Source organism: Vipera berus (genome assembly GCF_964194415.1).
Source record: "Vipera berus genome assembly, chromosome: 6".
NCBI lineage: Eukaryota > Metazoa > Chordata > Lepidosauria > Squamata > Viperidae > Vipera > Vipera berus.
In genome coordinates, this window is record NC_138208.1 from 54,821,896 (window position 1) to 54,835,214 (window position 13,319).

Below are 13,319 nucleotides of genomic sequence, written 5' to 3' on the forward strand. Positions count from 1 at the left end.
CTAACAGAGGCAGAAGAGATTAAGAAGAGGTGGCAAAATTACACAGAAGAACTATACAAGAATGAGCTTAACGTCCCTGATAATCACAATGAGGTGGTCACTGACCTCGAGCCAGACATCCTAGAATGTGAAGTGAAGTGGGCCTTAGAAAAGCTGAGCAACAACAAAGCTAGTGGAGGTGACAGTATTCCAGCTGAGCTATTCAAAATCTTAAAAGACGATGCTGTAAAAGTGCTACACTCAATTTGCCAACAAATTTGGAAAACTCAACAGTGGCCACAGGATTGGAAAAGATCAGTTTACATTCCAATTCCAAAGAAAGGCAGTGCCAAAGAATGTTCAAACTATCGCACCATTGCACTCATTTCACATGCTAGTAAAGTTATGCTTAAAATTCTACAAGCTAGACTCCAGCAGTATGTGGATCGAGAACTACCAGAAGTACAGGCAGGATTTCGAAGAGGCAGAGGAACTAGAGATCAAATTGCTAACATACGCTGGATCATGGAGAAAGCTAGAGAGTTCCAGAAAAACATCTACTTCTGCTTCATTGACTATGCTAAAGCCTTTGATTGTGTGGATCATAACAAACTGTGGCAAGTCCTTAAAGAGATGGGCATACCAGACCATCTTATTTGTCTCTTGAGAAATCTATATGCGGGCCAAGAAGCAACAGTGAGAACTGGACACGGAACCACTGATTGGTTCAAAATTGGGAAAGGAGTCCGGCAAGGCTGTATACTGTCGTCTTGCCTATTTAACTTATATGCAGAGCACATCATGAGAAAGGCAGGGCTAGATGAATCAAAAGTTGGAATTAAGATTGCCGGAAGAAACATCAACAACCTAAGATACGCAGATGATACCACTCTAATGGCCTAAAGTGAAGAAGAACTAAAGAGCCTCTTGTTGCGGGTGAAGAAGGAGAGTGCAAAAGTTGGGTTGAAACTAAACATTAAGAAAACCAAGATCATGGCATCTGGCCCTCTCAATTCCTGGCAAATAGATGGGGAAGAAATGGAGGTAGTGACAGATTTTATTTTCCTGGGCTCCAAGATCACTGCAGATGGGGACTGTAGCCAAGAAATTAAAAGACGCTTGCTCCTTGGAAGGAAAGCCATGGCAAATCTAGACAGTACACTAAAAAGCAGAGACATTACCCTGTCAACAAAAGTGCGTATAGTCAAGGCTATGGTCTTCCCAGTTGCAATGTATGGCAGTGAAAGCTGGACCATAAGAAAGGCTGAGCGCCAAAGAATTGAAGCCTTTGAACTATGGTGCTGGAGAAGACTCCTGCGAGTTCCTTGGACTGCAAGGCGATCAAACCGGTCAGTCCTAGAGGAGATCAACCCTGACTGCTCTTTAGAAGGCCAGATCCTGAAGCTAAAACTCAAATACTTTGGCCACCTAATGAGAAGGAAGGACTCACTGGAGAAGAGCCTAATGCTGGGAAAGATTGAGGGCAATAGAAGAAGCGGACGACAGAGAATGAGGTGGCTGGATGGAGTCACTGAAGCAGTAGGCGTGAGCCTAGATGGACTCCAGAAGATGGTAGAGGACAGGAAGGCCTGGAGGAACATTGTCCATAGGGTCGCGATGGGTCGGACACGACTTTGCAACTAACAACAACAACAAAATATACCGGTATATATTTAAATTTCCTCACTACTTCCAGTTATTTTCCACACTAGCAATAGTCATATTGGAAATTGGAACCACCTCCAACCATTTAGAGTGGCTATCAACCACTATTAAAAACAGCTGTCCCTGAAAGAGCCCAGCAAAATCCATGTGGATTCTTGACCACAGTGTGTGTGTTTTCTCCCATCGGTGGACAGGGTTCTGCGGCATCTCCGGTCTGGATTGTTGACATGTATAACACCCATGTACTTGGACCTTAATAGTTTTATCTAGCCCTGGCCACCAGAGGTAGCTCCTCACCAGTGTCTTCATCTGAACGATTCCCGAATGGCCTTCGTGTAGAGACTGGAGAACCCTGAGCCTGAGTGAGCTGGGGACTATAACCCTACTGCCCCAAAGGATACACCTTATGAGCTGACAGCTCATTTTTTCGTATAAAAAAACTTTGGAACTCTGTTCCTGGGCTATTTTCAAGCCATCCTGTGTGAATCCACGCCAACACGTGACTTAGGGTTTTGTCGGCTGACGTCTCCCACATGTAGGGGGAATTCTAGCAAATCCTGTATAGCTAAAATGCATGCAGCCGGAGCCGGATCTAGCTCCATGTGCGGCAAGGGAAATCTGCTAAGGCCATCTGCGTGGCCCATTTCTTTGCCTGGTTTGTGGATCAGCCTTTAATTGTAGGCCGAAAGGAATAAGACCACCTCAACATTCGTGGTGACAGAATTTGAGGTGTCTGCTTGTTCGTTGTGAACAATCCTAGCAAGGACTTGTGGTCAGTAAAGATCATGAAATGGCACCCATACAAATAGTCATGGGACTTTTTAACCCCGGCCACAATGGCCAAGGCCTCTTTGTCAATTTGTGCGTAATTACACTCAGCAGAAGACAGGGTCCTCGAGTAATAAGTGATGGGAGACTGTTTCCCATCAGCCAATAAATGGCTCAACACAGCCCCAACCCCATAAGGGGACGCATCACATGCAATGCAAACTGGCAGCTTTTTGTTAAAGTGTGTGAGCACCGAGTTTGAGGATAACAGTGCTTTGACTGCCTGGAAACTTCTTTTGTGGATCTTAGTCCACTGCCACTGAGTGTTTTTGTCTAAGAGCTGGTGTAACAGCTCTGCCACTGCGGACTTGTTTGGGAGGAATGCATGATAAAAAAATTAAAAGGCCCAAGAAGGCTTGAAGCTCCCCCTTGGAACTAGGGCTTGGTGTCAGCTGAATCGCTTTTAGCTTTGACTCTACAGGATGGATGCCATCGGCATCGATACGAAACCCCAAGAATTCAGTAGACTGAACCCCAATCTTGCATTTTTCCTTTTTTAATTTGAGTCCCACTGCACAGAACCGCTGAAGGACAGCTCTGAGCCACTCAACCAGAACTTCTGTGGATTCCCTGGTGATGAGTATGTCATCGAAGTAGGGGCAGACCCCAGGAATACCCTTGAATGTACACTTCATTACTCCTTGAAAAATCCCTGGGGCTACACTCACCCTGAATTGTAGATGCTTGACCTTGAAGGCCCCCCTATGTGTGACAATTGTTTGGACGGCTGCTGTGGCCTTGTCCACCGGCAGCTGTTGATAGGCCTGTGCTAAATCTAATTTAGAAAACACACGGCCTCCTTGCAACAATGCCAGAATATGGCTGACGACTGGGACAGGGTATGCGTGCTGTTGTAGTGCCCGGTTAATGGTGCACTTGTCAGCCCATATTCGTACCTCTCTGTTGGCCTTGAGTGGCATTACAATGGGGGTTTCCCACTTGCCACTGTCTACGGGCTGCAAAACCCCCTGACTGACAAGCTTGTCCAGCTCTGCATTGATTTTATGCTTTAACGCAAAAGGCACTCGACGGGGCTTAACCCGGATTGGTGCTATGAGGGGATCAAGTTTAAAAGTTATCGGAGGGCCCTTGTACTCTCCCAAACATGGGCCAAAAACATTTGCAAATTCCTTGCAGACTGAAGACAAGTCTGTCGTTTGAGTCCGGTGAATGTCGGTTATTTGGATGCCCAATGCATCGAACCAATCGAGCCCTATGAGGCTTGTACATTGGCCTTCCACCACAATAACATCTAGTGGGCCAAAAAACCCCTTGAATTTCACCGCAAGTGTGGCTTCGCCTTTGACTGCCACTCTGGAGTTCTGGAAGACTGTGGGTAAAATTGTTAGGAATTGTTGTGCAGAGGTCTCCTTGTGCTACCAAGGAGTTGCACAGACAAGGAAGGGTACTGAGAGCAGTAAGAGTCACACAGTAACCACAAGAGTACACTGAGTTGTGAAAACAGAAAGTATTTTACTTTTGAGGTGGTGTAAAAACAAAAATGCACGGTCAAAAAGAAACAGTCCAGGTCATACACAATAGCAACAGTCCAAGGAGTATTCCAAATACAAAGTCTTCTTACTGGTCCAGAGGTCAAAAACACAGTTGTTCAGGTTTATCACAGTAGTAAACCAACAGTACAGCAAAACAGAGCAAAAACAGTAATAGTAGAGAAAACAGTGAATTCAGAGAGAGAGAAGCTACGTTCCTAGCTCCCTCTTATGGCCATGTGAACACTTACACACCCATTGTCCAATTAACATCTTAAAGTCACAACATCATAGTTTATATATTTTCAACCCAACGATGTAGGCTATCACCATATGCCTAACAAAAATGTTAGATGGTCGAAGTTTGACCCATCTGTTGCTATGGCTGCAAACTTGCTGGAAGGTTCCAATTGAGATGATGGACACAGCAGAGCCTGTGTCTAGTTCCATTCTACATGGAACACCCTGAAGTTCAACCTGCAGTTGCAACTTCTGTTTAAGAGGTCGGTGGGCACCAGTGCGGAACACATTCCTACGACTGGAATAGAACCCTACTCGGTGTTGCCCCAGGGCCCCGGTACCTCTCCTGAATAAGTCATCTAGCTGGCGGTCCCTCTGGTGACCTCGACAAACGGTGGCAATGTGGCCTGGTTTCCCACACGCCCGGCACATGGTTGTTTTGAAACAGCAATCCGCGCGTTGATGGCAGCCTCCGCAGCCCATGCACCTGGGGAACAAAACTGCCTTGTCAGTTTGCCTCGGTCTCTTCTCCTGGTGCCTCTGTATCTTCTCGACTTCATGGTTAGAATCGGTGTCTTCCAACCGCTCGGCATCCTCGTGGACGGTTTCTGTGTTTGGTGCATTTTTGGAGGGCCACAGCGCCTTCATGGCTCCTCTGGCAGCTTCGTCCGCCATGACCTCCTTCAAGGCCTCCTGTATTGAGAGAGTCTCCTTAGCAAAATGTTTTTGTTGGAGCTCTTGGTTCCTGAGTCCACAGACTACGTGGTCTCTTAGTCTCTCTTCTAAGTCGGCGAAATTGCAAAGTCATGATGCTTGCCAAAGTGCTGCAATGAATTCCATTGCTGACTCACTGGGTTGTTGTTTGCATTGCTCAAAGGCGTGCCTCAACGCTATCATGGATAACTTCGGCTCGAAGTGGTTGTGCAGTTTTTTCTTTAAGTCAGCATAGGTGATGGACTCCAGTAACACCAGGGCAACCAAGTTCTCGGCGATATCGAAGGTGGCTGGGCTGCACACGCAGAGGAGGGTTGTGGCCTTCAGCCCATCTTTGCTGACTCGATTGGCGTGGAGGTAGTTTTCCACACGGGAAATGTAGGGCGACCATCTTTCCGGGTGTGTCACATCGAACTCTTTGAGCTTTCTGACCTTCACCATGAGTAGTAGTCTTCGTGGCTCGAGTCTCGCGTTGCCTACTGGCTTCTGCATAGGCCCTATGACGGATCCATAGGGCTGGGTGGTCTCCAGCATGGCTTGCTAGGCAGACCGAGGGGGGGAACATAGTTCCTGCCAGGGTCTGTCCTGGCCTCACCCCCTAGTGACTTCAGACTCTTACGATGAAGCAACACATCCCATCCTTGTTGCCAGTGTTATGTATTCGGTTCTTGTAGGCATTGAGCGAGATGAAGGGTTCAAACAGCAACAAGGTTTATTCAAGTCAGAACCTAACAGAAGCAAACTAATATCTGCTGCGCAGCTATTTATATGTTTGGCCTCTAGGCGGCAACCAATAGATTTAAAGCAGCAGTTTCCCACCCAAAGCCTACTTAACCAGCTAGAGACAGCCAGTCTAGTTCAGCCCAGCAACCGTTACAAAACATGCAAGTAGGTCAGCCATTAACAGTTTAAACACAAAGCAAGTAATTACAGCATAGAAGGCCAGTATATTACAGTTTTCCTGTATTTATTTGGATTCACTTAGCTAGCAACAAACTAGCTAGGTCAGGGGTCAGCAACCTGAAACAGCAAAAGAGCCACTCGGAACCGGTTCCGTCAGACACACAAAAAAGTGGGAGCCGCAAAATGTGCGCGTGCATGCATGTACCCACCCGCATGTGCAGAACAAGGCAAAATGTGCACCACCCCAATGCCCACGCCGCATCCTGAGCCACACGCACCTGTCACTGCCTGGTGCCGCCAGCTTACCGGGGGGGGGGGACTCGCAGGCCGAGACGACCGCGGAGGGCGGCGCAAAGACGAGGAAGGAAACGGCCTTTCAGAGGATCCCGCCTGGCCCCCCTTCAGAGGCAATGGGCCCTTCCCTGGCCGAAGGAAGCCTCTTGAGCATCTCCCACAGCGCGGCTCCCCCGAGCCAGGAGGCACCTGCGCGGCAGTGGCGGCGGGTCTCCCTGGCAACGGGCGCTGGCTCGCAGTGCTGCCTTCAGCCCAGGCGCCACCAGAACCACCCAAGCGCCCTGCCCCTCTCCCCGGGGCCTCCAAACCTCCGTCACTCCATTCTCTCAATGGGAATGGGGCGGCGGAGGTTTGCAGAGCTGCTGCCTTTGTCCGCATTTCCTTCAGGGCTGAAAGAAACGTACACAAAGGCAGCAGCTCTCCAAACAGGGCGGCAGAGGTTTGGAGAGCTGCTGCCTTCGTCCGTGTTACTTTCGGAGCCGAAAGAAATGCAGAAACAGGTAGCAGCTCTCCAAACCTCAGTTCTCCAAACCTCTGCCGCAGCTGTCAAAACCGTAGCTCTCCAAACCTCCATCACCCCATTCTCTCAATGGGACTTTTTTACTCCCACTTTTTTTTTCAGAACTGCACATGGCGGAAGAGGGCTGGGAGCCGCACGCGGCTCCAGACCCGCAGGTTGCCGACCCATGAGCTAGGCTAATCAGGCATCATTAATTAAGAAAAGATGCTTCTAAGGACATACTTGCTGCTATGTTAGGATGGGTAAATACAACTGAATTTATGATCAAGAAAGAAAAGTGTCAAGAGCTATGGCTATTTCTTTCATAAATATGTGCAGTAGTTTGTACAATAAATGATTAGGTGTTTCTGATTTTTCTCTGATCTAATTATGCTGATTTTTTAAAAAGTATATTAAATATATATTATATTAATCCTAATGAACAATTTAATAATACTGTATTGAAGCCTACTTGAGATAAAATACCACCCAAAATATATAATGTGGCAATTAATCTTCCCACAGACAGCTACTGAATATTTCTTCTTTCAATTATGATGTAATGATGTATTCTGAAGTTTTGTTTCTTTGTTCATTCTGTTTCAGATAAAAGTTATATGGCCAATCAACAACTCAACTTCTCTGAGTCACTTTAATTTGGTGTCAGTTTATGCCACTGTGCTTCTAAACAAGATTGTTTTATTTTTAGGGACAGGAAATGGGCAGCTGTTGAAGGTAGGTTATGCCATGAATCATTATGATTTCACTAGTTCATATATCAGGTTTATGTAAAATTGCAGAAAACAGTATTCATATTTGGATCTATTTTTCTTCAATGTGTTTTTAATAAAAAATAATACCATTAATATAAATAATCAATATACTTAGTTTTTAAGAACTCACAAATAATCTGCACATGGAATTTATCTTTTGAGTGGAATAAAACATGTTGGTTCATGCATTTGCACTATTTGCACATTTAGAGCTTCCACTTTCCATAAATCAAATAGAAAATATTTTGAAGGAAGACAGGTTTTACATTATTCACTTTGAAAAAAGCTACTTTTTTAAAAAATACATTCTTTGCTACTTTAGATTTAATAATATGTTCATTTGATTTAACCGTGGTATTTTGAACAATATATAATACTACAGTTTTATAAGCCACAGTTTACAAACTGGCTAGGCTAGACTCATACATTAAGCCACTATAACAGAAGTTACATAATGATTTTGTACAATGTTAGAATATAGCTTATGTTTTTACTATAGCAACAGCGTCTATAACTATTTACACTCTTTTCAGCCTTTCTCTTTCTTTCTTTCTTCTTTCTTTCTTTCCTTCCTTCCTTCCTTCCTTCCTTCCTTCTTTCTCTCTTTTCTCTTTTCTCTTTTCTCTTTTCTTTTCTTTCTTTTTTATTAAATAATTTTAGCAAGGTAAAAGTCAGCCTTAATCTTTTCTCACAGTTATTTAAGACCACATCGGAAAAGAACTTGTGATGATGAATAGCTGGCAGAAGAGTACAGGACAACTCTATTCCAAACTGTTTGCAAGTTTATGTTCATTAAATATATCCTGTTTTTATAGATTGTTCTTGATGACAAAATGAAGCCAAATTGTCCAGAAATTTTATATGAAATTAAGGAAGAAACACCCATTTTCCATAGGCTTGAACTTGACCCTACGGATCAGAATTACATCTATCTACCATCTAATAATATGGTTGGTTGAATTTTAAATTACACTCTAGAATTCCATTTATGTGCTATTTCCAAAGTTGGTTATAAAACTTCATATAGCCAAGTATCAAAGGCCAGCAAAGCTATTGCAAATATTCCAATTGTTTTCTGATAAAGTTTTATAGTAAAAAGATTCTGGAATGCCCATGGAAATTTTAGAGGATAATAAAAAATTGCTACACACTGGATTTTTTTGGCGGGGGGAGGGAGAGGACTTTGGAAAATTCTTACAACATCAGGTCCTAAGAATCACCCCGTCCTAGTAATTTAATATTGCAAGTATTGCCCCTTTTCACATTCTGCAGTATTCACATTCTTCCACTTTACAATCACTGCTTTCTATTTATCTTATTCCACATTGTGATTGGTCCAAGACATCAACATTATCAGTCTTTCTTTTTGTAAGTTCACTTAGCATTATTGCAACTCTTCATTGATAATGGAGAAAAAACTGAACACCTCCTAGTGATTTAATAGAATTAATAGAGTCCATCTGAGCTTAACAGAAATTGTTATGAACCTTCCTAGAAATAGAAAGATGGACTTAGAGGTTGGCCAGAAGTGTATTTCAAAATGAATTTTAGCAGTAGTTTCTGGTGAATTTGCCTATAGTTAGATATATACAAAATAATTAAATAGAACATTAAAACATTAATGCAGCAGCTCACATTATAATACTTTATTCTAGTATTCTAATAAAGCATATTTGTTTGAATACCTCTCTATATTTTTAACAGTTATAACGTTATTTAAAAATAGCTATTCTTTTTTGTGTATCTTGAACTCATAAAAATATTATTTGATTTGCTTGGAATGGCTGATAAGGAATTTGCAAAAGGTACTTTTTAATTTTTTTAGATCAGGAGAATACAGGTTGCAAATTGCAGCAAATATATTTCCTGTAGAGATTGTTTATCTGCAATGGACCCACACTGTGGATGGTGCCACACAAAGAAAAGGTATTTATCTTTTAATTAATATTGTAATGCAATATAATTAATATTTCATGGACAGTCTAAATGTCTGTTCAAAATTATATGTGTTTTGAAAGAAAAGAAGGAAGGAAGGAAGGAAGGAAGGAAAAGGAAAGAAAGAAAGAAAGAAAGAAAGAAAGAAAGAAAGAAAGAAAGAAAGAAAGAGAAAGAAAAAGAAAGAAAGAGATTTTTTTATTTCTGTAAAAATTTTCACTAAGGCAGGGATTTTCAGATTTTGCAATTATGTGACTCCTAAAAATTATAAATTAATTTCTGCAGAAATACATTTCAGTATTTATTGCTATGTTTCAGATGGATGAATCTAAGGGCAACATTCTTTGGAACCTCTGTTCAGAAAAAAAGAGCATTGGATTCCATAACAGTGTTCAAAAGAAGCAATATCTTTGCTTAAGATCTTTTAAGTGCCTGAATGAGAGAAATCATAAGTTTCATTTAAGGTTTATTTAGTTCTTTTTCCAAAGCAAAATAAATAATGCTCTTTATATAAATGTCCCGAAACAGCTTGCACGCCAGCTTTAAAAAAAATGGTGCTGTTTTCCCAGAATATAGGGATTACAAGTCCATGAATTCCCTGCTAGCAATTGTGAGTTCTAGAAGCTATTCCCAAAAATTATATAAAGATCAGTGAACTTTAATCTAATCTAGTTGAACTTCTTTATGTTCTTAATTCCAGGCTTCCAAAACTTTAAATTTAGGTCTCTCCAAATCTGAATGTCAAGTCATTACATTGAGTCCTGGCTTTGGCTGTTTTGTAAAATAATTTATTGAATCATAAAAATACCATATAAGCAAATGCAGCAGAGCATGATAATCTGGTTAGGCCAATCTGTTTCCCAGGAATGCTTGTGTTGCTTCCACAAACAATACAGCAACTTTTTTTTACAAAAATAGTTGAATAGAAATGGGGTAGAACCCCCCCCCCAAACCATATTTGATGTGAAACATCCTTTCAGCCTATTATGAGCTGAGGATAGCATTCAGAAATGGCTAGTGAAAACAGTTAGTGTGAATTGCTATATAGAGTCAAAACATGTTTTAGTATTTCTGTAACAAGATATATTTGTATTTTCTTCAGCTGCACTTTAAAAGGAGAATGTCCATTTTCTAGTAACTCACCTAACTGGGTAAATATTTCATACAGCATAGATAAGTGTCTGAAAATCTACACTTCTCAACTCAAAAGTAGTAAGGTATGTAATTCATAATTCACTATACATAGATTAAAGTCAGTAATAGTAATGAAATGGTTAGCAATGATGATTTTGAGGCTATGATAATATTGCGTTAGTGTAGTGCTCCAGCCACTTGAGTAAAAATATTACCCTTTTTTAGTTTTTACCAATGAAAACTGTTGCAGGGTTATGTAATTGTAAGATCAGTGGTCCTTAGTAATTTTTATAACTTCCTCTCCAAGAGTAGTATCTCTCACTGTGCCAATAAAAGCAGAATAATGGATCAGATCTAGATATAGTCATGATTGCAATACTTTATCTTTGGATCCAATCCAGTAAATTAAACACAAGTAAATAAAAGTTGAAATAGTGGTAATACAGAATTGTATATTCAGCTAATATTTTTGCTGCTGTTGGAGCACACAGTACATCCTTCTCTGTAGCAAGTAACCCATGCCACAGAGGTTTTCTACCAGTTGTACTTATCATAGCAATACTGTTTATATTTTATGACTTTCAAATTTCTAAATATTCATCTGTATTAAAAGGCTATACAAAACAGATTAACCAGTCTGGCTAACATGGAGCGCTCCAGATTCATGATCATCCTAGGGATGTACTTTAATTTTCAAGTAATTTTTACTATATTTTAAACAAAAGAAGCCACGCATCACTACATATATTAAATCATTATTAGACTGGCAACAGAAGGAAGGAAACCTGGATAGATCCTGTTTCATAGTTGATTATTTGGTTTTACTCAGTGGAGTTGCACAGATTTCAGCAGATTTCTACTCCCTAGCTCCCTGTCAGGATAAAATTGGCAATTTTATAGCTAGCACTGAATAAATGTATTGTTTTCAATGTTCTTATTCTTTTAGATTCGTGTGACAGTAGATGTAAATTCTTTTGGTCTTCCTAAAGCACATTCCCGTTGCAGGATGTTAAATGCAAGGACCAATGAAATTCTTTGTAATGTAAATCAAAGCCATCTGAATTGTTCCTGTGATATAAATTTTGAAGCTCGATCAGAAAAAGGTGAGCTTCTTTATATTTCAGTTTTGTAAGTTGGTATTTCCATATCTGGCAATATCCTTTCTCTAGTTATACATAAAAATTCAAAATTTACCCTTAATAATTGAACTCAGTGCAAAGGGATTAGTTATTAAGTTAACTAATTAACTTAATTAGTTATTAAGTTAACTAATCTAACTAATTAGATTAGTTATTAAGTTAATAACTAATTTGTTATTAGCTAATATTTGTGTTGCATGTTCATGATAACATAACCCCCTTTAGACTCAGCTATATCATAAAACATTACTTAATGTAATAATGAATTCAGTTACATTATTAAAAATGTTCCTTTGGTTGATGTGTGAAAAACCTGTGTGAAAAAATACACTCCACACTCCAGCCTTAAAATCACAGAAGCGAAGCCAGTTTAAGAAAACCTTTTTCAGATTCCAGTGTCTTCACATTGGCCAATGAGATGGCCTGATATATGATTATACTATGTTTACCATATTTGATGGATTTCACTACTACTTTACCGTCCTATGCCTGTCAGGAAAGCAAGCACTAATGACCCGGGAGGGGCCTCAAGGACACAAGATTTCCAGTAACAGTTCTTTTGTATGAGCCCCCTAATAGTTGACAAGGGAGTGAGGGAGGAAGACAGAAAGAAATGAAGGAAGGGGCACAATTTACCATTTTTACTTGGACTAGAAGGCAAAAATGTAACATCTTGTCAATTTTACCTAATTTGAAAAAGAAAGAAAAAAGTTTCACCATTTCACTGTTCCAATGTTCTATCATGTAACTTTTAAAAAAAAGCTAGACTTTCATTTATCTACAGATGAATATGTAAAATAAATAGATGGCCAAGAAGGGTTGGAATGAGCTACAGGGGAATTCTTGCAACATGGCATCACAGCCAGTTGGAGTAGAGGGGGCTTCCTGCAATGAAATGAAATGCAGAAGACAACATAGACTGCACTGCTAGTATGAATATATATATTTTAAAAAGTCCATATACACAACAAGAAAAAATAGATGGAGGTCGCCTTTCTGGATGGCTAGAGGTAAGTAGATGTCAACACGGAATAGGACAGCTTGCCACGGCTAACTTGTCATGGCCAACTCACTGCTGCCAATTTGCCATGGCCAACTCATCATGGGATACCTCTCTGCAGCCAATTCACTGTGGGACAACACACCAAGGGACATTTCAACAATTTTACTCAATTATTTAAAATAATTTTAAAAATATTTTAATATTTTTCATTTCATTTTGTCTTTCCTTTTACATTCTTTCTTTAATGATTCTATTTCACCATTTCTTTGATATTATGTAACTTTTGTCCACGGCAAGTTGTCCCATGATGAGCTGGTCGTGGTGAATTGTCCCGTGGTGAGTTGGCCACACCAAGTTGACTATGGTGAGTCAGCTGTGTGAGTTGGTTGTGGTGAGTTGGCTGTGGCTAGTTGTCCTAGACCTGATGTCAACAAGTTTTCCTGCTCTTAAGAGTGGCCAGTGGCCGATATTGACATGGGGGGGGCAAGCTGGTTATTCAAATCTATCCTAGATCGCACTACATAGATGATAAAAATAAATTGAATCATAATCCTGATTGGCAACTGTAATCTTTTTGAATCAGTTCCAGATCTAGCCATTATTCAAACCTTTGCCATTATGCTACAGTATATGGACCTTTACACCCATCCTAACCTTTTTTAATTAGGAATAATGGTTAAACTTTCATGGGTTGTCCACTAGTTTACTTCTTGCAGCCTGTAT

General features: G+C 40.7%; 2 protein-coding genes across 2 annotated transcripts in view; one reads left to right on the forward strand and one right to left on the reverse strand.

Moving 5' to 3' along the window:
• PLXNC1 (plexin C1) overlaps window positions 1–13,319 on the forward strand; it is a 75,930-nt gene that overhangs the window by 21,198 nt on the left and 41,413 nt on the right. The window contains exons 2-6 of the mRNA XM_081331124.1: window positions 7,219–7,347; window positions 8,201–8,335; window positions 9,211–9,311; window positions 10,423–10,537; window positions 11,401–11,557. Coding sequence (XP_081187250.1) covers window positions 7,219–7,347; window positions 8,201–8,335; window positions 9,211–9,311; window positions 10,423–10,537; window positions 11,401–11,557 — 637 coding nt within the window. The remainder of the gene's footprint in view (window positions 1–7,218; window positions 7,348–8,200; window positions 8,336–9,210; window positions 9,312–10,422; window positions 10,538–11,400; window positions 11,558–13,319) is intronic.
• Window positions 6,595–13,319, reverse strand: part of FGD6 (FYVE, RhoGEF and PH domain containing 6) — a 377,558-nt gene continuing 370,833 nt past the window's right edge. Inside the window, exon 22 of the transcript XR_014026906.1 lies at window positions 6,595–6,645. The gene's annotated coding sequence lies outside the window, so the exon portion shown is untranslated. The remainder of the gene's footprint in view (window positions 6,646–13,319) is intronic.